General features: G+C 42.9%; 1 protein-coding gene across 6 annotated transcripts in view; it reads right to left on the bottom strand.

Annotated features, from left to right (window-relative positions):
• Nucleotides 1–338: 338 nt before the first annotated feature.
• Nucleotides 339–27691, bottom strand: part of KAZN (kazrin, periplakin interacting protein) — a 1355161-nt gene continuing 1327808 nt past the window's right edge. For 2 of the 6 annotated variants that reach the window (XM_069610893.1, XM_069610897.1), the window contains 2 exons: nucleotides 19847–19895; nucleotides 2056–2534 (listed from right to left, as the gene is read on the bottom strand). In XM_069610893.1, the coding sequence (XP_069466994.1) occupies nucleotides 2413–2534; nucleotides 19847–19895 (171 nt within the window). In that variant the 3' untranslated portion in view covers nucleotides 2056–2412. Of the gene's footprint in view, nucleotides 2535–19846; nucleotides 19896–27691 lie in introns of all 6 variants that reach the window. The other 4 variants (XM_069610894.1, XM_069610896.1, XM_069610895.1 and 1 more) reach the window with 3 other exon arrangements.

A 27691-nucleotide genomic window follows, 5' to 3' on the forward strand; every position in this document is an offset into this window, starting at 1 on the left:
GGGAGGAGCAGCTTCTCTCGCAATAGACACATAACTTTAAATTCTGCATCTATACAAGCATTTCTTAAACACGTTTCTTCTGTTCTTCTCCATCGAGCAGACCACCAAGCAACAATATTTATGGTAGTAGTAAAATCCATAGGGTATCCATTAATCGCTGAGGGCAGAGTGCTACTAAGTGTACCCTATTTGGCCTCTACTCTGTAATGCATGTTTCTTGCTGCACCATGCTTGGTATATGAGGATGTCATCAACATTTCATAGTAAGTTGGCATATGTAGACGATAGAACAATAAAGTACATGCAACACACAAACAAGTGAAACACTGTAAACACACTTGTATTTTAAAATAAGCTTTATTTAGATTTTGTATCTTTTTTATTTGCATTCATGCTTTCAAGAATCTTTTCCACTGTTGTGGGAAATGTTAAAACTAAGGTTACCGATAATATGCTACTATTAGACTTCTCTTAAATAAATCTCCATCTTAGTAACTTTTAGAATTATTTCCTAACTTACAAAACTGAAATGCAAAGGAAGGAACTACTATATGGTAATGAGATTTCTTTAAAAAAATAAGACAAAGAAATCATAAAATACTTATCTCAAGCAAAAAATATCACAGAGCATTTTAAATGTCCTATTGTCAGACAGATCCCTTTGTGAAGTAGTTCAGATATAAAGGGACTTCCGGATATTACCCACAGCATGTTCCTAGGTTTAGATTGGCCAGTTTTGCAATTAAAGGCAGAATATCCCCTTCAAACAGGGTGCACTCAATACAAATATGTACACTCGCATTTTTTGTCATTTGTCATTCAATGTTCAGACTTTAAGGAATTAGTTCAAGGCAATAAATACAGCATATCCCAACGTGAAATTAAGCATCACAGTTTTCCATACAGATAAGCAGAAGGGTCAATTACAGTAAAATATCATTGTTTTTTTAAAATAAAAAGTTGGTTTAGAGGCAACCACATTTAAGAAGCATAATTTGAGACACATCCATTTACTCTGAAAGGGTGTCAAGGAGTAAATGTCACATATATATAAGTTTAAACTAATGGTGCTGCCAGTTCTGCCTGCCAGGGATTCTTAGACATATTAGACTGCTGCCCTGTGGCATACATGTCAAGCAAGATCCTACTTGTCAGTATATACCGCAGAGTTATTCGTGTAACATTAGGTACAGAACAGATGCTGCACTTGCCGATGGGAGACTTACAAGGGCAGTTCCACCTTTGCCATATCTGCCAGATAGTGCTTGGGGTGAGGCATTGTCAATGTTGCTTTAGCACCAACACCTTAAAGAATGATTCTGGGCTTTTGACTGGATGCCAGAGGCAATTGAAATTTAAATGTTAGAAAACAATTACATTAAGAAAGTGCAGTATGGGCAACAATCTACTTGGCATGGATGCATGCAGTTTCCTGTTCTGTACCCACTGCCAAACTTTCGAACATTTCTGAACCGGTTATTTTACAATCAAGCACTTTAAGAGTCACTTTTAAAAACGTGTTAAAATAGGTATGCTTTCTTTTAAAAAATAAATAGATTATACACGTAGTGTCTGAAATATATTTGTATTTTAGATGTAGCAGCCTTGGCAATTGGTGCTCATACAGTAGATACAAAACAAAATAAAGACTAGCAAAAATGTGCACAAGTAACAGTCATCCCAACATGACAATCCGGTTCTTTTGAAGTGTTGCAGTACTGCTAGGTTAAGCAGCAGCAAACCAAGCCACTCAACATTAACATACCCCCAAACTCCATTGGAAAAATAGAACTTCAATAATTACTTCATAATTTAGATAAAATACATTTTTTGCATGTGTGCAAATAAATAAGCAACAAAAAATCTTTCAAACTGGCAGGCATTATAAAGACCATACAAGACTTTGACCAAGATGGCAGTGCAGACTGTCATCATTTTGGATAAAGGATCACAGCTGCCGTGCACCCTGTGAACAAGAAGAATGTCCCTCAAATGAACCTGAAAATATATTAGAATGTAGTTGCAACATGTCATGGGCTCTAGAAAACAATGGTTCGACAAGAGACAGTACAAGCACCAAGTGCACACTATGTGTTATTTACAAATACACAGCAGTCCTTCAAGTTTCAAGTTTCATAAAAGAATTTTTTTTAAAAAGAAAAGAAAAACCCAGATATGACAATATTACAACACAACTGCAGTGCTCCAAGGACAACAAGTAACATATTCACACACATTTTATTTCTGTATATATACATCAATTACAGAGGTGCCGGCGCAAGGAGGGGAAGTCCCTTATTTTTTTAGTTACACACACTCAAACATACATTCAAACTCATACACACGCTTGCAACACAGCCATCGGGTCACCAATCTGCATCTTCCTCTATGTAGTAATCGGGAGTAGTACCATCAAAAAGGCCTGGATCTAAGGATTTCCGCTGCTTCCCCCTGGCAAAGACCCTTGAAATTGAGCCAAACCCCATCTTTTCCTTCTTCTTTTTCCTTTTTTGATCTTCCAGATCCTCTAGAGACTAAAGAGATGAAATTGAGAGATGTTAGCATGAGGTATCACAGAAATATGTCAATAATAATATTTACTACAAATCTCTACAACATTGCATACAGGATACCAATATATCATCAAAATGTTAAGATTAATTGCACGGTAAAACCAAAGTAAGAACTATTTTGAAATGTTGTTCTGCTGATAAAATCTAGTAACATGACAATGACCTCGGAGGATGAGTGATGTAGTAAACATATGTTGCTTTGATGACACAATCAAAATTATTATACACAGTAAGCTACTGGTCACTGTGCCAGGAAGCCTAGAACGATGAACACTCAGGGGAAAAAATAAATTGAAAAAACAATATATCTTTACAATTAAAAGAATGTTTAAATTAACCGGGTGTATAGCCGCGTTATAAATGCCATATCATATAACAGGACACCAGTCATGCGGGGGAGAGAGTAGAGAAGACACCTGGCACATGTGTCCCTTAATCGAGCTTGGAGTGCTGTGGCATAACACTGTGCCTTGCCTGGATTCACTATGATGTCACACAACCTGACAACTTAAACGTTTAAGTGCTCCTATATGTATATATCAAACCCTATTAAACGGAACACTTCATTAACTAGCACTTGCCATGCCCAATAATAGTACTATTCTCTGTGACAAAATGCCAGATAAGAAGTTTAAACTCTAGCTAACAGAGCATTCCAGATGGTAGAATGCCGTAAATAGAATAGACATCCGGAAAGCTTTGTTTTCAGGACTTTTACATCAGATTCTTGGCCCTCTACCAACAATAATACAGACCTTATTTTATCCAGATATGTACAATTATCTGGCACGTTATTTCCCACAGGTGCCAAATACTAATGCCTTTTCTTACCACTCATAACATCAAAAGCAGCCTTCTAATAACTTGTTAAAATGTAGTTATGATACAAAAACTCACTGATAACTGGATCGCTGTTCTAGTCTTTGCAGTTCTTACATCACAAAGTCTGTTGCTCGAGTGAGGAGTGGGTATTAAAATTACGCCCAAGTTAAATTTCAATTGCCTCTTCAATAATTAATGAAAAAAAGAACTCTGTGGATGAGGCAACATCTGAAGCTTTTAGTATTGACCTGACCTCCCCACCGGCTGATTGTGCCCATGGTTGGTGCCTTATTACTGTCCATGTTGACAGTCATTAGCTGAGGAGGAAACACAATGATCAACTAGAGTGCTTCACAAACTAGTTATTTAATTCAAATTTTGATAGACCACATCCCCAATCAAGGGTAGTGTACAGCAGTGTACACCAACAGCATCAATATCAAACCTGCCAGACTCCGATATAACTGATAGAGCGGCACGATAAAACACTTTACATAGAGGAAAACGTCAACCTTAAAAGTGTTTTCATCTATTTCTAAAGGCTTGCACGGAGGACATAAGCAAACATTTGAAGGAAGGGAAACTCCAAAGCTAAAGTGCAGCTGAAGAGAAAGCGTGATTAGACAATTCAGTGTGTCAGAAGGTTTGGCAATCTGTCCTCAACACATGCTTATTCCCAGTGTATCTCAGCCAGGTGGAGTTTGTCTGGCAATTACACAAGGTGTGTCATAACGAGCACCATGCATCTCAAAAACAACACAGTAGATGTGACAGATCTGCATGCCTCCACCCGCAAGTGTTTAGCCAAGCAATTAATTTTTGTTCAAGGCAACAACGCAGAATCTGGCAATACACAGAGGTTGGAATTACCCAAAATACATTCCATATCCATTGGCTGTGGACATTACCCAAAGAAGACACCCTTCAGATAGAGTGGGGAGGGATTGTTTTACAAGGGGGGACAGCCAAAATAATTTTGTAGGAAATATTTTACAGGAGGGTGCTGGCCTTAAATGGCATTTGATAATGAATTGGCTATGCAGAAAAGAATTGTCTGTACCATAGAATATACATTAAGGAAACCCAAATCACCCATTGGCAGACTGCCATGCACAATTGATATCAAATATTTCCTCAATTACTGCAGTGTTTAGTTTGTGAGCATATGCAAGGCATAAGTAACGGCCACATGTTAACACACATAGTAGATTTCGTGAAAGTGACTTTTATTGCTAGAAGTCAGTCACCATCTACTATGCTTTCAAGCTACTTGACCAATTCAGCCTCTGCTTCACTGCATCTGGCAATACATTTGATCCACTCGAAGAACAAATCAGGATGGCACTCAGGTTGTCTCAGCTTCCCTTCACGGTTGTTGAGTTTTCCTTTGGAAATCTTCCAACTTTTTAAGTCCCTTATGGTTTTTTAGGGTACTTCTTTCAATCTCATGAAGTCAGTTGTCAGAACTTTTTTATGCAAGCTTTTGTGTTGACATCCATGTCTTCAATAGGAGTTATAACAACAACCACAAGCCTCTTTGTTTCCCATAAGATTCCAGATCCCAACACAAGCCAAGATGATGAACTGATTATCATCTTCTGATCTCCCGATTTCCTACAGTTATGGCTCTGGTGAAACATGGTCCTCTCTAAGCCCTTTCCCACAGACACATTGGTAAACAAAGTATCCAATTGCATTTGACACATCAAGTGAGCCATTCAAACACTTAATCATAAGGAACATCTGGGAGAGACTGGCTGGAAAAACACGTGTTTGGGATTCTCACGGCCACCTGGGCACCAACCCTGGAGTCTCCATTTACCTTCTGCCTAAAGCCCCTTGCCCTTTCTCTCACCATATCTCCTCATCAATTCTGCTAATCCCTGCCCCCTAGTCCCAGTCCTGCTAACCATCCGCCAGTCCCCCCCCCCCCCACTTTCCTGTCCACACTATCCTCCTACCGGTCTCGCTTAGAGCCTGGCCATCTCTGTTGCCATAATGACCATCATGGAAATAGCAATAGACTTTATCCCTTTACTATATTATAGGGTGGCCATCTTGTTTTGTACTTTTTATTTAGGGAAATTGGACATGTGCAGAAAGCATGGAGATCATTTCCCTAAAAAAGTGTTACGTAGCGATAAACCCCTTGTTTGGAGTGGATAGGGGCACTAATGGGGTGTTCATCACATTTTACATGCATGTTTTAGGGAAATATACCATCATATCCATACAATGCAGCACTACGAGGGCCATTAGTGTAAGTGATAGTCGGTCAAATTTCTTCTGAAAATGTGCCTTAAATTTCTATAGAAAATGGTACCAGCCAGTAGTCTGAATGAATCAATGATGTAATTAAAAATTAAAAAACATTGTAGTAATACCATGGAATAAGCCAGATATTCAAAGTGTCACATTATCAAACACAGAACATGAAAAATATTTAAAGGAAAGCTGTTGAGAACTATCAAACCTTACAGTTCTTTTCTTGAGGTTAGGGAACGCCGTGAACTAACACAGGCTTGGAGTTTGAAAATCTTGATGAATATTAGCAGAGTGGACTCGTGTGCTAATCCTGTACTCCCTCCCCTCCCCCTGTCCTCCCTCATTCGTCTGTCCTCTTCCACCATAAGGATATGTAGGAGACTTAGGGTGCTATAAAATGCCAGCAACATACAGGCATCAGTTGATTAGCTGAAAGCTTATTCTGGATTTGTGTCAAGGGGACAGTGAATTAAAATGAACATTTTGAATTGAGTGATGGAAGTGGATTACAGACTTCTAGGCTGAAGTGGCGAGCATTTACCTCAAGCCTCTTTCTCATCTGCAGTAAACTTCCGAATGCAGGACACAGTTGCGAGTATGCCTGTGAGGAGGTTGCTAAATTAGCCCACTTTGGTTTAAGCAGGATTTTCTCTTTCGGAAGGCAGGACTGGGTTAATCAAAACAAGGATTTAATTGTTTAGTGTGGAGATCATGCCCAAGTATGGATGGGTAGCAAAAGACGAACGAGGAATGAAGGAGAAATACACTATGATTATAGTTTGGTATATGGAAAATGTGTGAGAAGCGAAAAGTGACGGGACTGAGGCTTAATTGTACATGATATTTTATGTAAAAGAGGGAGAGGCCTACTAACACCACACCAGATACAGATGTATCCATGAATATATTTTCTGAACTCTCAAGAGCAGAACAGACTCAACATTATAACCAGTTGAGTGTTTGCAGTATTTATTATTTTTGTGAGCTTGCGTTTACTCTGAGGGATCGCCGGTTGGGTGATGTATATAGTAGAAATACTCACGGTAGTGGGGGAATGAATGGTGCTGGCGACAAATGCACCTTTTATGTTTCGCGTAGGTGTTGTTGGTGATGCAAGAGTGTCTTTCCTGGAGAAACAAATTGATCCACCAGTGTTTTGTTGCTCCAGATGTGCCAGCCACCGAGCGTATCCTTACATGAGTGGTTCATCCTTAATAACACAGACAAGGCTAGAAAGGCCCCCGCAGGGTAAAAGTGGTGAAGAATCTATCCCAGTGGTCACTTATCCTTCTGACATTCTCAAGGTGAAGTCTTGGGTTGTTTAATATTATGAAACATGCTTTTGAGAGACTATTGCAGATGCAAGACATGTGATCTATTTACCACCAGGAGGTAATATACTGCGAGTTGCGGTAATGCATGATAGAATTGTTTTAATTGTCAGTGCTAAAATTGTGTACAGACGATAAAACACAGACCCAAAGGCTGTTAATCATACATCTCGTTTATGTTCCCCTAAAAAGTTATGCCTACTAACCTACCTCACCATTCAAAACTGTAGCCACTTTAAAAGTATAATGTTTGGTAGCACAATCTTTTTGACAATAGGAAGACATTTCACCATCATCAGTTGGCTTCTAGCGACAGAGTGTACCATTTCAAGGTCTGCCGTGCGGGCAAGAGCAGAAGAGAAGTGAGAGTGGGCTTGTAAAACCCCTAGACCAACAGAACAGACCAAGTGGTCCAGCACAAGAATGTAGCCTCCACTGTGCAGGAACTATACAATCAAACTGGCTCAATGAACATGAGTGAATGGTGAATGGTTGCAACTAGAATAGGATCATCATCAAATCAACAATGTAAACAGCATCCATATTCTGTTTTCAGCTGTAGCTGATGTGGAGCAGTAAGTGATCCAGGGTAACAACCCCCAAAACCTTAGCTGCTATTTCATTATGGATTGTACCACAAACCCAAGGAACAGGGCTGAATGATTGGAGTACGGACATCATTGTCAACAGCCATAAAAAGTTGGCAAGATATAATCTCCTCTTTGGATCCACAGCAGTGGCAGAGCCATCATTTCCCCCAAGGGTAAGCAGGACAACAGGACTGACACAACAGCCACTATGGCCAATGAAGTAATGTCTTCCTCAAGAGAAAATCTCATATTCCTAGAATTGTTGAAGTGCCCCAAAATTATACCAGCTCTGAAACTGCAATTGCATTTGATTACACATCTTGAGAATGATGCTGACGTGTTAAATAACATTTCACTTAGAGGCAGGAATACATGTACACATGCATCGCTATCGCCCAATCATTAACACTTTGGTGGCACATTTGAAAATTAAAGGAGACTGAGCCGTGTCTGGCGTGCATGTACAGGCCAAAGGGTTCTAGATACTTCTAGTGGAACGGAAGTAGCCTTGAGCACTTAAAGAAGCAGCTCTCGAATAACATCCCGCTTTCACAAAAAGGACCAGTATAATAAAAGCTAGTCAATTAATACCCAGCACAAAGCAATTGCAGAATTTCCCTGCTCTTGGCGACATCCTTTAGTGCATGGCACATGACCTCAGGTTTATTCATGGAGATGAATGTGTGCGCATGCATTCTGCACCCTGACTTCACCAAGAGTTACCGACAACACGGCGAGTGCATTGGTGTCTCGTTTCTGATTCATGTGGTTAAAACCACAGGTTTTAGCCATTTCGAGCATATGTCATGAATCCTGCGTAGTGTTAGAAAATTCTAGCCGTTTATAACCTCTTTTTTGGACGGCAAAAAACGGTCATATTGGTGCCAAAATATGATCGTTTTGTGTTGACATGCTGATATTTGGCATCATGATGTCTTTAAATATTAATTTAATCTGGTTCGGATTATGGTTGAAGACAGGATGTAAAGAAGGAAAAAAAAACAGTATCATATAGAGCCCCTGAGCAGAATCTGTCACAGCTCCTGTGGAAATGTACTCTGCACCACATTTTAACATATGAAATTAGGATTGGATAAATGATGTCCGATTTGCTTAATTTTTGTATTAACCTCCTGGAATTATGAGGAGAGCAGATTACTGCGTTTAAATTGTGTCAACTGTAAACTGACAGTTTGAAAATGGTTTGTTCCAGTGCCGTAGAGGAAAGCACTCAAAGCAGGATTCCAACCTCCAATATTGTTACCAATGGAACATTCCGTGCGGCTGACAGAAAAGTGATCTAAGAAGAAGACGGCAGTTGGTGAGTGAGAGTGGGGTTTTGGGAACCACTCCCAGGCCTCGAACCTCTCCCTCCTGAACCACCAAGCTTCTTTTCAAACCATCTGCTAGAGGCCACCTCGAGGTAGTCTCTCATGGTACCTTGCCCAATACTATTATAGGACCTCAGAACCTCTGATCGGTAGTGGGGTGTTGGGAAACTCTCAAGCCTCTGACTTCTCTCCTGGCCCACCAAACTGCAGCCCTAATCATTTGCCAGACCGCCCCCTCGAGGTAGTCTCTCAGGCTGCCTGCAAAGTTCCATTACTGGGACCTGAACCTCTGATCCGCGTCTTCCCGTGGTCCGGCCAGTGAGCCACTCGTATGGTATTGAGTGAAGGACAAAGCTGAAGAGAGGTTGAGAGAGCGGATGCTGGAGCGCTATGCAGTATAGCCTGACTGGGTGACTGCCTAAGGTGATCCCAAATGCACAATCACTTTGGGTAACAGGAGGAGGACCCACCTGGAGGACTTGAGAGCCCGGTTAAAAACAAACCTTCTCCAAAGTCAACTAAGGCAAAACGTGTCATCACTTTATGTAGCATGAATCATTGAACACACACAACCACCATTTTAACCTTGCTTGGAAACTGTACCCTGGCAGGCTGCTGTTGTGTGCCCACCTTATATTTGTACAGAGACCTCAGTTTCATCTCTATGGTTATCTCATCATCAGATTCCAGTGTGGGGCGCCATGGAGAGTGACCACCCTCCCTGTGATAAGCAAATAAGCTGTCAACTGCCTCACTCGCTTTAAATCTCTAATGCACGACAGGATTAGTAGCCCTATGAGTGTGCTGGAAAGGAAAAGGGGAATTGAAGTGTTACTTGAGGCTGAGAGTTATCCAGAGGCACTGATGTAGATGAACAAACTAACTTCACTGATTGGCAGAAGGTGATATTGATGCAATGGCTTGCAATAGCTTGGCCTTCCTTCGCAAATCCTGTATACAGGGAGACTATAGACTGACATGACATTCCACAATGCAGATTTAAGATTCTCATCTGTCTCCTAATTTGTCACAGCCTCTCTGCCCCAGACGTCAGATAAAAAGACACAACCTCCTGGTCGCAGTGTGTGGAATATGACATCCTGGCAGCCAGAAGTCGCAGGAGGATAGCTCAGCGGCAACGTGCTCGCCTTGGAAACAAGATGACACGGAGCAACACAGGTTCGATCTCAGAGTCCGTGCTTAGAAACCTCTGGGTATTAAGCGCATTATAAATAACCTATTATCATATCTTCTCGTATCTCTGTTCATTCCACTTTCCATTCCTTTCAGCTAGCTGCTGTTCAAGCAATGCGACACGCATAAGGTACATCTCGGGTCCACACCCATCGGGGCTCTCCCAACAACAAATTCCAGGCAATCAGTCATCACACCAAAACATTAGATATCATGGGGTGTAACCTGTTGCATTGTTTTGAGTACAATTGTAGGCATGCACTAGCGCGACTACCTGCTGGCTCCATCAAGTCTTCTTTTTAGGATGTACAGCCCAGAATCTACCTGTGGGTGGTACAGTGATGTTCTTGTTTCCTAACATCCACAATCTGTAGAATCTTCTACACCAACCAATTTTGACTAAGAAACAGATCCTTGGTCAGGATGAATACATGCTGGCCAACCATATTTATGGACCTAGTGCGGCCACAAAACCTTAGCCATTGCTCAAGCCTTCTAGTCTTTGGTCGGGACAGCCCGAGCATAGCGGTTAAAGTGGACAGTCATGACAATGACGATCTGTACTCCTTTATTAGTCATCTCCAAACACACAAGTCTATACAGACCAGCGCCATGACTCCAGAGCTCTGAAGACGCCGCAAGTAGAAGGAGCCTTGCAGCTGTTGTACAGACAATGCTTCTCTTGCAGTTGTGGCAGTATTATTTTACTTTCCAGGACTGTCCATGCCAGTGGAACCATTGATGAACTAGCTCCATAATTTTTTCAGATCTCAGATGTCAATGTTGATCATGTAACAAATACAGTACTGTATTTTCGGGGTAGAACCAGTTGATGTATTACAAGGTTGTTTCATTTACATTTGCGGTACAAGACATCTCCACGTTCTTCCCTAAACTCTGCCACTCCCTCAGCAGTGATCTAGCTTCCTGGTTTGGATGACAGTCACAGCCTTGCCACAAACAGCTTTTTTGGTGAGCACATCAGTAATACTGAGATATTCAAGTTGAATTTCTTTTCTCGTCAGCACGGGCATGCCCGACATTTCCAAGCTAGCAACAATGCAGTAAGAAGGAGGAATGGCGAGGAATGGCATCTGCACCAGGTACCTGGCACTTGTAGCTAGCCACACAGTGCTCCTGTCAGCTTCACAGATGGCCCTCTCTCCTCACATTAGCACTAACACCCAAGTCAGCATCATCTGTAACATCTGTTGTGTGGTCTTCGGGACAGGGTATCAGCATCCCCATTTGTTTTTAATGGTTGGTATGGCAATTGGAAATCATAGGCTGACAGAACCGCTAACCATTAATGTCCCATGACTATGGGATTTGGCAGATCTGATAATGTAGGTCAAAGGGTTACAATTGTCACTGTAAAATGGGCTACATAGAGGTTGTCAGGAAAAGTAAATACTCCCTTCATTGCTGAAAGCTCAGGTTTATGAGAAGGTTGATGTTTCTCAGCATGCACTAACCCCCTGGTAGCAAAGGCAACATGTTGCAATTCATAATCAAATTCATGACATAGCACAGCACCAAATCCCTCCATCATAGTATTTACATCCAACACATATGCAGGGGAGGCTCGTTCATAATGAAAGAGGAGGCGCCGACACGCCAGATCCCTCACCCATCATGGAGGAGGCGCACGACCCAGTGAAAACGGGAGGGAGGGCTACCTCAGCTTCTTGCTGCAGCTGAGAGCGCGCCCTTGGGCTGGTTTTAACTGTCAAAGGGAAACATGGTACAGCACACATGCCCAATGTGTGGAGGCCTATGATCCACCAGAAGTAAGGGCATGTGCAAACATAAAGACCACTTGTGCATGAAGCAAAGAGCCAGAAGACAGGCCTTCTATGCCCCAAGTCTCTGTAACCTCCTTGCTCTCAACATCAGACTTGCCCCCTCGCTTCCGCAATTCTGGAAGGAACACAAGACCCTCCTCTTCCATAATGGCTCCTCTAACACCGAGGTCCACACAAATTCACCGCCTCACCCTACCAAGGACAGGATGATCTGCTCCCCACTATTTCTGCCCCTGGTTGCTTGGCAATCCATTGCTGCCAAAATTTACCAACATCCCCCGGTCCAGTTGTGTATTCCATGCTTTGTTGTGTGAATGTGTGTGTGCCTGTGCTTGTGCTGGGATGGGAGCTGATTTTGGTGGGGGACGGGAGGTACCGCAGCAGCTCTTTTTATTTGGCAGCCATCATAGGTACCCAGCAAAACATACCGTTGATTTTACATGGTTAAACTAACATTTTGGGGCAGCCAGTGTAGCCATGTCTTACTGTGGCATCACATTATTTTTTACTGGGCACTTATGACAAAGTAAGAATAATATCCATTATTACAAAACCTAGACTGGCATTTTGATGCAGCCAGTCTAGTTATTCCTTACTGTGGCATGGTATTTTATTCTAGACATCAATGTTAAAGTAAGCATGAAAAGTGTTATTATGTGGCTAGACTGTCCTACATTGTGCAGCCAGTTAGCCAACATGAGTATGTTCTTACGTGGTGATAGTGCCATCTATTAGCAGGGCCGGAGTGGACATTCTTTCTTATAGCATCATTACTGCCATTATGCACAGAACAAACGTGTATGTACATTTGTAGAACTACTGCAATTGTATGAGCACAGTGAGCATGAACAGTTTTAGAATGGCATATATTATGGGTAAAGTCATCATAAAAATTTGCCGGGAAATGCTCCTGCGCACTGTTGATGACTTGCATATATTGCATTTTTGGACTGGAGTAACCATAAAATCCAATTGCAAACTTTCTGGCTTTTTACCCAATTGTTCACAGAAAGTGTGCTGTATATGTGCCATTTTAACCCATTATTCAAAACATTTACTCGGGAAGGGGGTGAGCAGGGCATGGGGGGGAGGGAAGACCCCCAAACCCCATTGGTTGGTTCAGACTTCCTTGCTTCACTCTGATGCATAATTAAACATGTACACCCATCCAATTAAATATAATTCACCAGCCACCTCTGTATCCCACAACCCTTTGTTTTTTTTCCAGTGTTGGTCACAACCTGCGCAATATATTGCTATGGTGCACATTAAAGCTTACAGAAATCTTACACACACACACCCAAACCCCACGCTACTCCTGTCTCTAGCAAGTGCTACTTGCATCATTCAATAGCGATGTAATTTTGTCTGAAAAATAAAAACCTGTCAAACTTGAAAACCTGAAGGAAATTATAAAATTAACAGTAGGCTTTGGGGCAAGGCCCTGAAGCGGAAAGGGACCCCGATAGGACTGAGTCCCTCATCCCCGGTGTTTCTTAACCTGGCATTTTCACCCAGGGCAAATCCCCAGAGTGTCAAAAATTGGATTGCAGGGGGCCTTGAAACTCTGGGTCAGCTGTTAGAGCGAGGACTGCCCTTCACCTTTGCACAATGTAAGGAGGCCTTGCTGCTCCAGGAAAGAGACAGATTCTCCTACATTCAGCTTTGTCATTGCTGCCCTTACCCTCGAAACCTCCAAGCAGCAACTCGCACCCCTACGGCCCTCAAACTGTCTCTTAAGGATCTCCCGGCCCGGGGGAAGATCTCAACCTTATACAGACTCTTCCAGGGAGGCCCCAAAAACCTGATGTATGGCACAATGGGAAGCAGATGTAGGCCACCCTATGGAGGACCCACATGGGTGGACATTTGGACCTGCACTAATTCGTCATCCAGCTGCGTTACCAACAGGGAATGTGCTTACAAAATCTTACTGCGTTGGTACTACCCTCCCCTACAGCTTCACCATATGAACCGGGCACTCGACCCTGCTTGCTGGAGATGGTGAGGGCACCCGGGCTCTTTCTTCCACATGTGGTGGACATGCCCAAAGGCCCAACAATTTTGGAAACAATGTCTAGCCACCATCGAACGGATCACCCAGACGGCACTCCCACTAGAACCCAAGCCCATCCTCCTGGGCGCCCCAAGCCCAGGGATCTACCCACGGTCCGGGGTCAAGGCCAAGCTGCTGACCCAGTGCCTTCTGGTAGGACGAATAGTGGTCGTTCGCTCCTGGAAATCCACAGACGGCCCTCTCATGTCCCTTTGGTGGGTAAAGATATGGGATGTACTAATTGCAGCGAAAGTAACAGCAGCCAAAGCAGGTCTCCTCCACCGTTTCCAGAACATTTGGGCCCCACTACTAGACTACGACCAGAAATTCCCAGCCTTCACTTATAAGCCTCAACTGGTTGGGAGGGTCCTGGATGCTGGGGGCACGCTTCGGGAGGGAGGGGCGGATGAAACAGGAGCGGAAAGCTCGAACCTCTGACACTCTGGCCCTGGCCAGCAACCATAGGGGGGAGGAGATGGACGAAAGAGATGGGATCTCGATATAATGCATAATATGCCTTCATGAAAAATTGTATTGTTACCACCCTGTCTTGGTTTAAAACAAAGATATTTGAAAAAATAATTACTGGTAGGCAAAAACAAACAAATATTACGTCTCTGAACTTTCACTTCAACCCTTTTCACACAAAAATAACTAGCTTCAGCCCTTATTTTTCTATTGTGCCATTATTTCATTTTTACATTTTTATTTTTATTTTATTTGTGTTTGGCACGAATGTGCCTTTACAAAAATACATAACGTCATAATCATTTATTTTAAGATCTAACATACCATACTACAAACAACTTACTAATCTAAACCAATAATTGTGCCATTATTGAAAGAATTTCAGAGGCCATTGCACTTCCACATCAGGCTAAAAATGACATCAAACAAACTGATTGCAGAATAAATGATAAAACTAAGACCAAACTATATTTCTATTTAATGAAGAGTACGTTGAGGGATATGCAATGTTATGAAGCTTTTATCGTGCAACAATCACTACGGTAGAGGTCTTTCAGAGCCAGGACCTTGTTTGAGAAAATGGTGCATTGCTCCCCCATTTGCGGAGACTAGACCGTAGTTTGTGGAGGAAGAAGAAAGAAAAAGTGGGCAAAAAGTGGGTGCAGGGAGAAGGGGAAATAGGATAAGGGTGCACAGAGCTAACACATTTGGAAGATACAAAGGGATTGTTGTAGAGAGAATGTGATTGTAAAAGTAAGGGTGTGTTTGTAATGGTAGGGAGTGGATCCTGCAGATCAGAAACGTACATGAGCAAAACAGCAGCGAGCAGTACTATCCCCGCAGAGTGTGCCTTACAATCATTAAAAGAGATTGGTGAAGATATGATTCAGGGTGTGGAGGGAAGTAAACAAGCAAAAACAATTACTTTGGTCATTACACCATTCAACATACATACAATGTACACATCAGTTATGATAGTTAGATTGGAAAGTGGTACCTGAAACCTTTTTAGGTTTTAGGTACCACTATCTTGAATAAGAGATGCTTTTTGAGAGTGGCTATGTACTTAATGTCAAGGGGTATTGAGTTGCAGTGGTGTTGGAAAGGCAAGGCAGCACAGGGTGGGCGTGGAACTGAAATTGCGCCAAGTGTAAGAGCATGGGGTGTGAGGTGGGCAAGGGAGGGTATCAAATAATTAGATATCAATACAAGAAAAAGAAATGTAAAGAGCAGCCATGTTGTATGATAGCCACCTTGCATAAAGGTGGTAGATAGATGAAAGTTGGAGGTAGGGTGGGAGTGTGTGAACTGCAAAGTTCAGCATTTTGTTGATTGCCCAGGAGTAAAGGAAAAGGCCCTGGGTATTGGCAACAATTAAATGTACTCACGAATGTTTGAGTTCTGGACTTGCAGGTTGTGATTTTAGAAGTATGAAGAATGTGAGAGCCTCCGACAAGGTGTCCAGAGGCTAGATCCTGGCTCTGTGCATCACGGGGGGCAGCACCTTCGGGAAACCCTCATGGGGCAGAAAATCTGTCTTTCAGTAGAAGTGGTTTGCAGCTTCGTGGATATTCAAGGCTTCGGGTAGTTGTAGTCCGGTAGTCGGAGGAACAGAAAGAATACTGTTACAGGACCGGGAGGAAACAGGAGCAATTTGAAGGAAGGAAGCCGGACTTGAATGCTCTGGAAGACGGAACGTAAGCAGGCTCAGGAACAAGAGAGGAATGGAAGAACAAGCAAAGAGGAATCGGAAAGGCTAACGGTACAGAAACCGAGGCAAGCAAAGCGGAAAATAGAAAGGTAGCACGGAGCTCGCGGGAGGGAAGCAAGCTGGGTGTGCAAAGGAACCGAAGGAAAGAAAGTAACGGGAGAACTGCAACAGGTAAGGAAAGAAGGAGGCTGAACAAAAGGAGGAAGAAAAATAGAACCTTTTGCTGAGCGGAGAATGAAAGTAAGGAAGGAAGGAACGAACGCTAAAGAAGTAGCGGGAGCAAGGATAACACAATGCCCATTGCAAAAGCTAAGGGCAGTGCAGAAAGGAGCAAAGTAGCGATGCACCTACCTGTTCCTTCTCAGAAGTAATATAGGAACAGTGGGAAGCGGAGGTTGCCATCTTGGGAAAAGACTACACCGTAGCATGGGTTCTTTAGAGATGGAGCCCAGGAGGTGCCATCTTGGTTTCCATCTTTGGTATTGTGGATGATGTTTCTTCCAGCTCATCCAGAAGGATCGAGAGGACCTTCTAACACTGAGTAAAGCTAGAGCGGCACTTGTATTGGCTTAGAGCAAGAGTGGAGAGCACAGTTTTGGAAGAGTGATAGTTAAGCTGGACATGGATCTCACATTTATTTGGAAGAGTGGTAGTTAAGCTGAAAATGGATCTCACATTTATTCAGAAGGTTAATCCTGTATGTAAACACTTGCAATAAGGTTAACAGACAATGAACACACCTGTCATTCTGTACATAAATTAATCTGGTGTAAAAATCTAAATGAATGAAAATTAAACACTTCCATTTGCTTGTGGTGCCAACTTGTAAAGCCGGAGAAGACGAAGAATCATTCTCTCTTGTGGGTATTTCAAGATCTGAATATTGGCAGAGAAATGCTCTCTGGCTTCTACTACTAAACCCTCTTTGTCTTTCATCATATGTATGCAGCCTAATCTGCTGGAGAGACATATTGTACATTGGGTTGATTCTGCATGAGAATGGATAGCTGCACATGCATGGGGATAAGGGCTCAGCCACTCCCACAATTTGGGAAGGCACAACAGAAGCTCAACATGGCAAGTGTGATGAGCATGCATGCGCCTGCTATCATAGCGAAGGCTCAAAGCATTTACCAGTTGGATGCTTGATTGCAGTGATTGAGACTAGCATGGGTTCGGCGATCAATGGTCGTAGTGGTGGATTAGGGCGTATCACAGAAGTTGACAGAAATATTGCAGGTGAATTTCTCCAAGAGCTGCTGGAGCCAGGTGCACAAGAATTGTAATGCTTTTTCCAACCTGAACTTGGGAAGTTTACTGTGGAAATAGGAGATGGTATAACAGACATGCCCTATCACGGAATGGAATGAGCAGTGCTGAGGTTGTCGCACAGTAGTGGGGACCAGCTACATAGGTTTGGCATGCAGCATGGGCAGAATTTGAGCCAACTGTAAATGTGACGGGTTAGTAGAGCAAACCCTGGCAAGGGCATGGACTGAAACCACAAAGACTAGCATTAATTGCCATTGCAAAGGCTGGAGTTAATTCCAAGAATTTAGGTCTATCAAAGCAAGACCTGTGTAATGTGTCAAAGTAGGGGTCCGTGGCTAATTGTAAACTTGTGGCCATTGACTTCCTTATATCCTTATACGGGTGGGCTTCCACAGTTAGTAGTGGTGTCACTAGCTTGGAGAACTTGTACATGCAAGCCCAGGAGTTTGGGCCTGCATGGGGCCAACAAGGCAAGCCTGAGACTTGCTCTGAATGTCCAATGAAAGGTCTGGGAAATACAATGAGACCTTCATAGGTAAACGTCCTCTAAAAAGCTGGCACCTACCGGACGGGCTCAATGCTCAGAGTCTCGACACAGGCAGTGGGTAGCTGTATAAGGAGGTATGATAGTGCAGTGGGTAGAGGTGGTTGGGGAGAGTACCTGCCACAGGCAGGCCTGTCTCACATGTATGCCTGTCAATGACAGGGTGGAGCAGCAGCCGATGTCTAGGGTCCTGGACCTGGCAGAGTTTGAAGGTCAGCACAATCAGTACGAAGGCAGGTTGCTGCACTGACCGGGGATGCGGACAGTATGGCTCCATAAGATCCTTACACACGGCTGATGATTTCATGTCAGCTGCTGTGGTCTGCCATCTCTTGGGCCCACCTAAAGCTATGCTCAAGTGTCCTAAACATTCATGTTGCTTCTCTTCTTCTCATACTCCTTTCCTGTCTGCCCTGCTGGAAGCAGAGTGAAGCCTGCATACTGGACTTGTAGAGGCTGAGCGGAAGTTGCCACCCAAATGAGGTCAAAAGAGGGATAGAGCACAAAAAACAAAGGACATTTTCAAGGCAAGAACTGACCTATGTTAATTCAAAAAGAAAGATAAGGATATAGTGATGGAGGAGGTGGTCAATACTGGCTGAGGTAATACAACAGTGTCAATGTGACTACAACCTTGAAATGCTCAAAATAATTCTACCATTATTAATAAAAAAAAATCTAAATAAATGTTTATCAGTACTTATTTTGAGATTTGTTCATGGGAAAGGGAGACCCTGCAAGGATGGTGTGCGATGCATCTTGAATGGGGCGGGATGGGAAGAGATCTTTTCAACCACAAAGAAGCAACAGACAAATGCTATTGACCATTGCAGGGATCTCAAATTTTAAAAACAGCCATTAATTGGTCTCATAGATTGCCTCAGAATGGTGAAAACCTGTGAAAGTTGTACATGGGCATTGAAATCCCAAAACTTGGCTTTGCATTGAATCACAAGTTCTTCGGGTTGCGCGGTCGATCAAAGAACACATTGATTCTGATAATGGCCCTGTCTGCATTGCAAAAAGGAACCGTGGCACGTGCATTCATCGTTTCCAGTCTTCAGTAGAACTTCTAAAAGCATACAAAGCTCCCACATAAGCTAATTAACAATCTACCGTTACTCACAAAAACGCATCAAAGTTACTCTCTGGCCTCCATACATGAACCTGCTAAAACACCACTTAAGACCCTGCATTGGCTACCAGCAAAAGTGGCATTCTGGTCGAAGGCTCTTTGTCAGACTCTCAAAGGTGCTCGAGAACCAGGTAATTGTCATTTGAGAAACAGTGAAGGGATATATGCCCACTAAACCACCCCAAACAGAAGTACTATGCCAACAATATCCCCTAAGCTTTAAGCTCCAGTTGAATGGTAAAAGGACCCTAGTAGTCCAGAGACATGTACTTTGTAATATTTACCTGTAGCACTGAAGAAGACCAAACCAGCCATTAGTGCTTTAGAGTGTTTTCCTAGATAACTAACTTCAAAGATGCAGTCAGTTTTTAAGTCTAAAAGTAGAAAGAAACATAGAACAATATGGCCAGAGATAAATCCACAATCTGAAGCAACTTTGGACATCATGTAGGGTGGTAGAAATTCTGCAATAGCATTAACAGTGTCCTCAGCCAATGTTGCTGCCTACCAAGAGGTACATTATGCGGTCATGCACGCAAGAAAAGAATAAAACAATCAAGGTAGAGAGAGAAAGGAAGAAGGGATAGTTGGATTCAAGAAACCACCAACGTCCTGATGCCCCTGCTTTCACAATCAGTATCAGGACATTTGTAGTGATCAGAGAGGATGGCTGCCATATTACAGTCATATGTATGTATCTTGTGCAAACCATGTTATTACTGTAGGCGTTATAGTCTAGGAGTACTCACATTTTGTCAGTAGGTGGCACTGCAAGCTGCTTATTGTTTGGGGAGGAGTCTGTGGAGGCAAAACAGGCCTTTTTATTATAATGGCGTGTTTCTAGCAGTTTCCAAAATGTAGTGTTAAATAATGGGTGAAATGGATGGGAGAAAATGGCAGAATTAGTTTAACGAGAAGCCAAAACTGCAGAAAGAGCGTAATGAAACATGAGCAATTTGCTGGTATTTCAATGTGCGGTGGAAACAGTTGAGGTTTTATATGATGCACATGGAAGAGAAATTGGTAATGCTTTTTTAAATGGTGTTGCTAAATGGTGCCTCTATTTATTTGGAGAAAAAGAAAAAGAAAATGTAATTCCTGTAAAAAAGGTGAATAATCAGCAACAGCTATAAATATTTTTTCAAGATGTTTAATTTGAATAAACTGTATTTAGAGTAGATTTGTTTAAATGGAAAGCATCCCACAAACTGTAAACCCACAAGAGGAAACAGAAATGAAAGAGAAAGGGAAATTAGGTTGTAGAAGTTGAGCTTGGCCAGCACATGGCATTCTGATCTGATTGTTAATGGGACTATATAGGTGTGGACCTTCATGATAAGGGATATCAGACAGCTGTCCTTCCAGTGGTAAGCTGTTCCGTTCAACACCTTCAGACAAAATTCCACACGATCATGCGCTTGACTCCCTAATGAATCATTATATCACCAACTAGACCTCTGAAGTAGGAATCCGCAAACAAGCTTCCTCTCGCCACACAGTGAGAGAGGACTGGTGTGGAGAGCAATCATTCCACTTTAATGCTCAACCATACGAAACTCCTCATCTTTGTCCATTCACCTGGGAAACCGACTTCAGGAAGTACTAGAAAGGGCTGAAACTCTCCTCTCTTGCCTGGCATAGGTCTTACGTAACATCCGCTCATAAAGTTGCTTGTTGTTCCTTCTTTTCACTCATTGCTCACCTTCCCTGAGCCAAAAGGCTGAAGCAGGTGAAAGCCTGTGCAGGAGTTATGCAAAAACAGAGTATATAAAGTATGACAAACTCTGCAAACGCCTACAACAACTGCTTGATGCAGAATACTTCAGTCAGCAAAAGGGGCAGCAATGGGGACAATAAGACCCACCCACCCATATTTGTCTGTCTTCAAAAGAGAACTTGTGGTCTTTAGAAAGAAGACCAAATTGTGCACTAGTAATTCCTTATGACCCACATATGTATGATCATTTTGTTTGCACTGTTGATGATAGGACTTGCTAGAAAATATAAAACATGAAATCAGAATGATTGGAACATGATATGTAAAGCAATTTATATCATATCTTCAGTAAATAATTGGGCATCATGGTTAATACGGAGAATATTAAATTGCAGAATGCCAAATGCATGCAACACATTACTACCTTGTACAGGTTCTCATCCATCCAGTTTAAAATGGAAAAACTACAACGGAACAAAAATTAAATAGTAAATGCAACTGTGCAGTGGTTAAAGGTTTTTTTTAAGAAAGGCTACCCACAAAGGTATTCAGACAAAGCAATACAACATGTCGCCATTGACACCATGACAAATTATTGCATCCTGCTTAAATAATGTAGCAGGTGCATCAGACTAAAACCAAAAAAGTGATGGGTGGAAGGTTTCAAATTAATCTGAACCACTGGCATTGCTCTGGGCAACCTTCCACACCACTGTCTTTTAGCCCGTATGCACCATTGCGAAAGGGATCAAGCCATATGCAAATCATCCAGGTACTGCCACCAATGTGAGCAGCTCTGCCCGAACTGCTAGGCCACGTCCCCTCTGCATGGAAACACAAGCAACCCCAGACATGTTTCGGCCTTGTTGGGCCTCCCCAGTGAGGTGCAGCTTGGTTCCCTATTTCGCAGCGATCAAGGGACCCACACCTGGACATACCCTCTCTCACATAAGGTGAGAAACTAAAACCAAAAAAGGATTGGGTAAAGGTTTCGAATTAAACCAAACCACTGGCATTGCACTGGGCAACCTTCCACATCACTGTTTCTTTTTTTAGCACTTCTGCACCATTGCAAAAGGGGTCCAGCCATATGGAAATCAGTCAGGTACTGCCCCCATGTTTTGTAGATGGGGATGGGGATTCAAGCAAGGACATTTACTTGCGTTATTTCTTTTCTGATGGACCGATCACAAGATGCTGCCACTCCTACACCTTCATTTAATTCTCTTTCTGACAGTGTAAAACAGGAGCCTTTCAAGTCACAGCTCCTTGTGGATCTATACATGTGTTCACTAACACTCTTGATTAGATCTTATGAGTTCATGCTCTAAATATACACAAATAAAACTCCCTAATAGCAGAGTGCACAGAGAGAGGACTATAGTTGGTCTACAGCTCAGATCCCACTGCAGTAGGCGAGGACGATTATAAATTATGGTAAACGTTTGAATAAATACGTGGAAAGGCCATTTAGCAGAAGAATGGTTCTTAAATTTAGTTTTGAGAGGACAAGAGGTGGCTGGCGTGCATCGGATGATGCAGTCAATCTAGAGGATCCAAAAGACAGTTTCATAGCAGCTTTTCAAGCACGCCACAACCAATAATTGTAGCAAATGATGAGTGTGTGCTTCAAAAGACCAAGGGTGGGGTCACAACTTCTGCAAAGGGAAAAGAGTGGCTGACCTCTACAAACCAGACACTTCATCCTCATCAGCACTGGTCGCCATACCTCCTTGACCAAGTGTGATGATGTTCATGTCTCTAAAGCTTCAATGAAGAAAAAGAGGCTGTCTTCTAAATGGGAATGGATCAGGGGGATTCTCAACCTAATAAAAGAAAGTGCACCACTCTGATGAAATCCAGTATTGCCCCCACATACTACCCCTTAGTCCAACCAATGACAACAGCACACTGAAGATTGATGCAGAATGACCACTATCTGCAAAGTTATGCAAATATCCCCCGAGGCCCCGCCAGGGAAAGCCCAGAAAGAATGAACGAGAAGAGGAGTTTCGATTGGGTGGGCAGAGTTGAGTTGAAAGCAAGTGAAACTGGCCATTATAGCAGCCGCTGTACTGTCTTTGGAACACCCCAAAGACAAACGGGTCTCCAGACTGCAGATGTACAGCTCAATCCCACAAAAGAGCCACAGGCTGGAGATGTTGATGACAACCAGAAGGAGCAAAGGAGGAGAGAAGGTTGATCAAGGCTTCCACCATCAAAGATTCTAAGTGAATGCCCCAACCTCCATCAAGTAAGCAAGCCGTGGACCACATCACCACTATTCTTTTATTCAGTAATGCTTACATGGGAAAATGGACAGATACTATAAAATGGCATCAGACCACACACCTGAAGGTACCCAAGTAAGCATATGTGCCCCTTGCTTTGTACTAATAAGTTCTCCTTCTCCTGACTCGGGCACCACTAAATTGGTCCCAGGGACCTTTGAACCAGCCCAGGGTATAGGGCATGTAGAATGAGACAACTGCAGCTAGCAAACACAAACAAGCAAAAGCAATAGAAAAAGGGGGTACAACGCCATAGCAAAAGGTATGCCCACAAGTCTGTAAGACGCACATAGCCTTGTAAGAATTAAACATTTCCTTCAAGAAATCTGATGCAAAATAGCCATTCCTTAGTAATAAGACGGAACATCATTGTTGAACGGCAAATGTCTTGCATGCGAGAATCCATGTTGGGAAGCCAACACTCATGGTCACACACAAATCTTATGCCGTGCTTTTGATTTGGCTTGAAGAACAACTTTGTTCTAGTTTTTAAAGCCATTGAGAGACTATCTGAACGTCCAATGTAGTGTTCAGGTTCAAATCTGATTCTATCATCTGACCTGAAGGAGAAGGATGCAGCCCACTTTAAATGGGATCTGTGGTGCGGTGGAGCGAGGAGTCGGACAAAGAGGTGGCATTATTAAAATCTAGTTTAACTAATCAGCAAAAAAGGAGCTAACTTTCCCTATCTCTACAGTGTTACCCCAACCTATTCTAAGACAATTCGGCATTTGTCATCAGGGTGAGGGTCACAAGAAAGAGTCTATGTGTTCTGTCAAAAACCTACTGTAAAGCGTCAGGAATGAAAGTCAGGCACATTTTGGGCATGGTTTTGGCTAATGGCTTTTATTTATGAAATTAAAGGGGTTGGGAAAATGCCTCGCTGTCCCTGTGATAGAGGTGTTTCCCTACCTAAACCAAAAATGAAGGTACTGTCAGTGTCAGGGAGGTGTCCAAAACAAAACTGTCCTGTGTCCAAAATACTATTCTGACCCTCACACTCTAATGAAATAAACTTTAAGGTGAAAAGCATAATGTCTTTGGCCTTCAGTTCTTCAAAAGTGTTCAAAACTAAATTAATAACTCCAACATAAGGTTTCTCGGGGATAAAGTTCCTCAACCCAGAGGATATGACCTTCCCCTGGATTCCTCTTTACAATCTCTTTGCAAATAGTAACTTTGGTCTTTTCCTCTTGTTCAAACATCAAAGACCCCTCTTGTTCTACCTTTGATCTTTAGATTGTCTGGATACCTGGTATACTCTTCTGTCAGGGCTTCTTGTTTCACACAGTTGCAACTGCCTGGAATACTCTACTGCCAGGGCTTCTTGTTTCACACATTTACAACTGTCTGATATACTCCCCTGCCAGGACCTCTTGTATTGGTCTTCTTCTGTGACTCCACCTTTGGTAGTTTATCACTTTAGCTCTTTAGCTCTCTCTGCTAATTTCTTTATATCATAGTCTATTTCTTCATTAAGGTTTTGCTCACAGTTCCAATATTGTATCACTTTAGCATTATATGTTAATATGCTTTGTCCATCAAAGATTCTCTTCTGAGACAAACTTGCTTTTAACTTCTAACTTTCAGTATCAAGAAAAGATTTCTTCTTTTCATCAGATCTACATTGCTCAATATTTAACATATGGTGTGCCTGCCAATACGCCCAGTGCTCCCGTAGTCCCAGAGTGGACTTACAAGCTATTGGTGGTGTCTCCTGCTTGGTCTGTGGTTCGCAGATAACAGCTGCTGGACTCTCCCCTTCACGCTACTCGGGCTTCAACTTCCTTGACTCCCATGGTGCTGGCTGGGCTTCTCATTTCTTAGTGGCTTTATGGTAAGTTTCTCTTTGCGACTGGTTAACACCCCGAAGCACTGTTCTCGCTTCTGGTGTTCCAGCATGATGGCTTCTCCGCATCTTCCTGTTCTGATCACCAGATGAGTGTGTTGGCTCCAACGTGTCTCTCTCTGTTCTCCATCTCTGGAGGAGCTGCATCCCACTCCCACCAGCAGTCTGCCATTTCTTCTTGTGATGATCTTTTAAACATCCCGGGTCAGGTGTAACAACTAGAGCATTGCCTGTGCTCAGGGTTTCCTCTGATCTGCATTTCTCCATTCTCTTCTTCACTGCAGTGATAAGGGGTATCTGGGAATGGTAGTCTCGTTTTACAAAAAATACATTGTAGGAATGGTTTCCACATGTTTTGAAGGCAAGTCAAAATTTTATAAATTTTCTGAAGACTTGTTTAAGAAAGTTGCAGCACTCTCCTTTGGGGAAACAGGGAAGGAACCACAATAGGCCACTAAGATGTTGTGTATGCAGAGGATTCATCCTGTTTGGGAAAAGGGGGATACCATGACTCATCTGTGGACATCAACACTCCCTCCCAGAGGCTGTCTCGTGCCATGCGATCCTCCCTCATGTAGCGGCCCCCAGGGTCAGGATCAGGTAGCGGCTGCCTTACCCATACCATATGGGGGAGGTTCCAGCAGGAAATGGAGTAATGATGCCATCAGATTCATTACACCACTCTAACCTTACCACTTAGTCACAAAATAGTTGAACATTTATAGAAAACAAAATACCAGGAGAATGGCTCCCTTTTCCTAGTAAACTGGTTTAGTCTTTTTCAATCTTTTGCTTCTGTTTCTGATTCATTCATGGGTTCTGGGGTTGGAGAAAGACTCCCTTCTCCTGACCACCCATAGTCCTCAAAAGTCTTTTTAGTTCCTCCAATGGAGTTTTAAAGGCTTGTGCCACAATTCTAACGGTCCTTCCTGACCTTTTTTCACACTGAAAGTTCTCTCTAAACATCTCTGGTTGTCTGTTTTTCCCCTACGCTGCTGTTAATGCAGTCACTATGACGAGGGAGAGTACTCTGGAGGCACTCTTGACTTCTGTTAATTTCACTGTCACCAGTTTGACGAGAAAGATCACTCTTGTTGCAGTCTTGACTTTGTCTGCTTTGCCAACTACCGCTGTAGCAAAGGGAACTACCCCTGAATGCTTCTTCTCAGTGGCTTCTCTAGGTGTTGCCACTGTAATGATGGAGATTATTCCCAGGTGTTTCTTCTCTTCGGCTTCTCTCAGTATTACATCTGTAATGAGGGAGATTACTCCGGAGTGTCTCTTCTCTTTGGCTTCTCTTAATGTTATAATTGGAATGAGGGAGATAACTCCAGAGTGTCCCTTCTTTTCAGCTTCTCTGTGGGTTACCTCTGTAACAAGGGAGATCACTCCTGTGTTTCTCTTAGGTTTCAAAGGGGTCACCACTGTGATGAAGATCTGCAACTTTGACATGGTTATATCCTGACTTCCTCCCAATTCTCCTGCAATGCCGGTTACCTTCTGTGTTGTAGGTATTCAAAACCAGTTCTTTCGGTGGAGTTCAGGCCAATTCTCTCCACTGTGGGACTTCTGCAGCTCAGTCCGCATCTTCTTACTGGTGGTTTGCCTCTTCCTTTGAGGCCTTGCCTTATCTGCATTGTTTATGGACCAGTCGGTCTAACCTCCTTGGGCCATTCCTCTGCCCCAAGCTCTTCTACTTCAGTCAGGGTTGGTAGCTTGCCTCCCTGTTACTCGTATGGTCAGAGAATAGGCCTCTCTCTGTCCCAACCGTTGTTCTCTTTCTTCCTAATAAAGGTTAGTCCTTTCTCTCTTTTAATCAGGTGCCACTGTTACCTCCCCAGCGTGCACGCAGAGTCTTTTGTTTGTCTTTGGAGGTTGCTCTCTACTCCTCTTTCCCTCTTCTTTGTCGGAATATGGATGGCTGCCAACCAACAATAACTCTTTGTATAGTTTTCATTCTGCCTCTTCTCACTACTATTAGAGAGTGTAGGTGGGAATGGGTCAGCATCATAATAAAAAATAGAAACTTAAAGGGCTGATACCTTAGCAGGGTGAGAGGGTGTAGGGATGTCCTTTAAGAGGTTATGAGGGAGTTCCATAAAGGAAAAGGAGTCCTTATTCCCGAAGGGGGGAGTATCTCCCTACGAGGTCCTCCTGGTTATTACCTCCCAGCCCCCTATGGGTAATATTGGGTAGCGGCCTCACCCCCCTAGCCTCATAGGGACGGGCTCCCCTTTTGGGAGAGGTGTTGAAATCCCATGGATCGTCAGAGATCATACTGCAATGATCATAGCTCCTAATGTATGAGAGAGTAATCCAAATTCCAAACCCTTTCCAAAGAGTGATTATGGAAGGCACCTACCCCCCAAAAGGATCCATCTGTAACTGCCATCTAACCCCTCATCCTCGCTCATTAATAAGAGAGGAGACTAGAGCAAGTCATAAAGCAAGGGACATGATGCATTGGGGATTGCAGGAAGAAACTAAAAACCCTTGGCTCTGACATTAAACAAGCCAATGCCAACATTGACAAACTGGATGATCAAGTCACTGAGACAGAAAAGGACTTTAAAGTCAAGATACCCTGCTTCCTGGCATGGCCTCCAAACTTGAGGGCTACTATTCAGGGCAAAATACAATCTGTGGTTTGCATGAAAGTGGAAGTGATGGGCTCTGATCCAAAAAATGCAATTTTAGATTTATACACAAATGCCTTTCCATATCGGGCAGAATGAAG

The sequence above is a fragment of the Ambystoma mexicanum genome, chromosome 8 (assembly GCF_040938575.1).
Source record: "Ambystoma mexicanum isolate Mex_15411 chromosome 8, UKY_AmexF1_1, whole genome shotgun sequence".
Lineage (NCBI taxonomy): Eukaryota > Metazoa > Chordata > Amphibia > Caudata > Ambystomatidae > Ambystoma > Ambystoma mexicanum.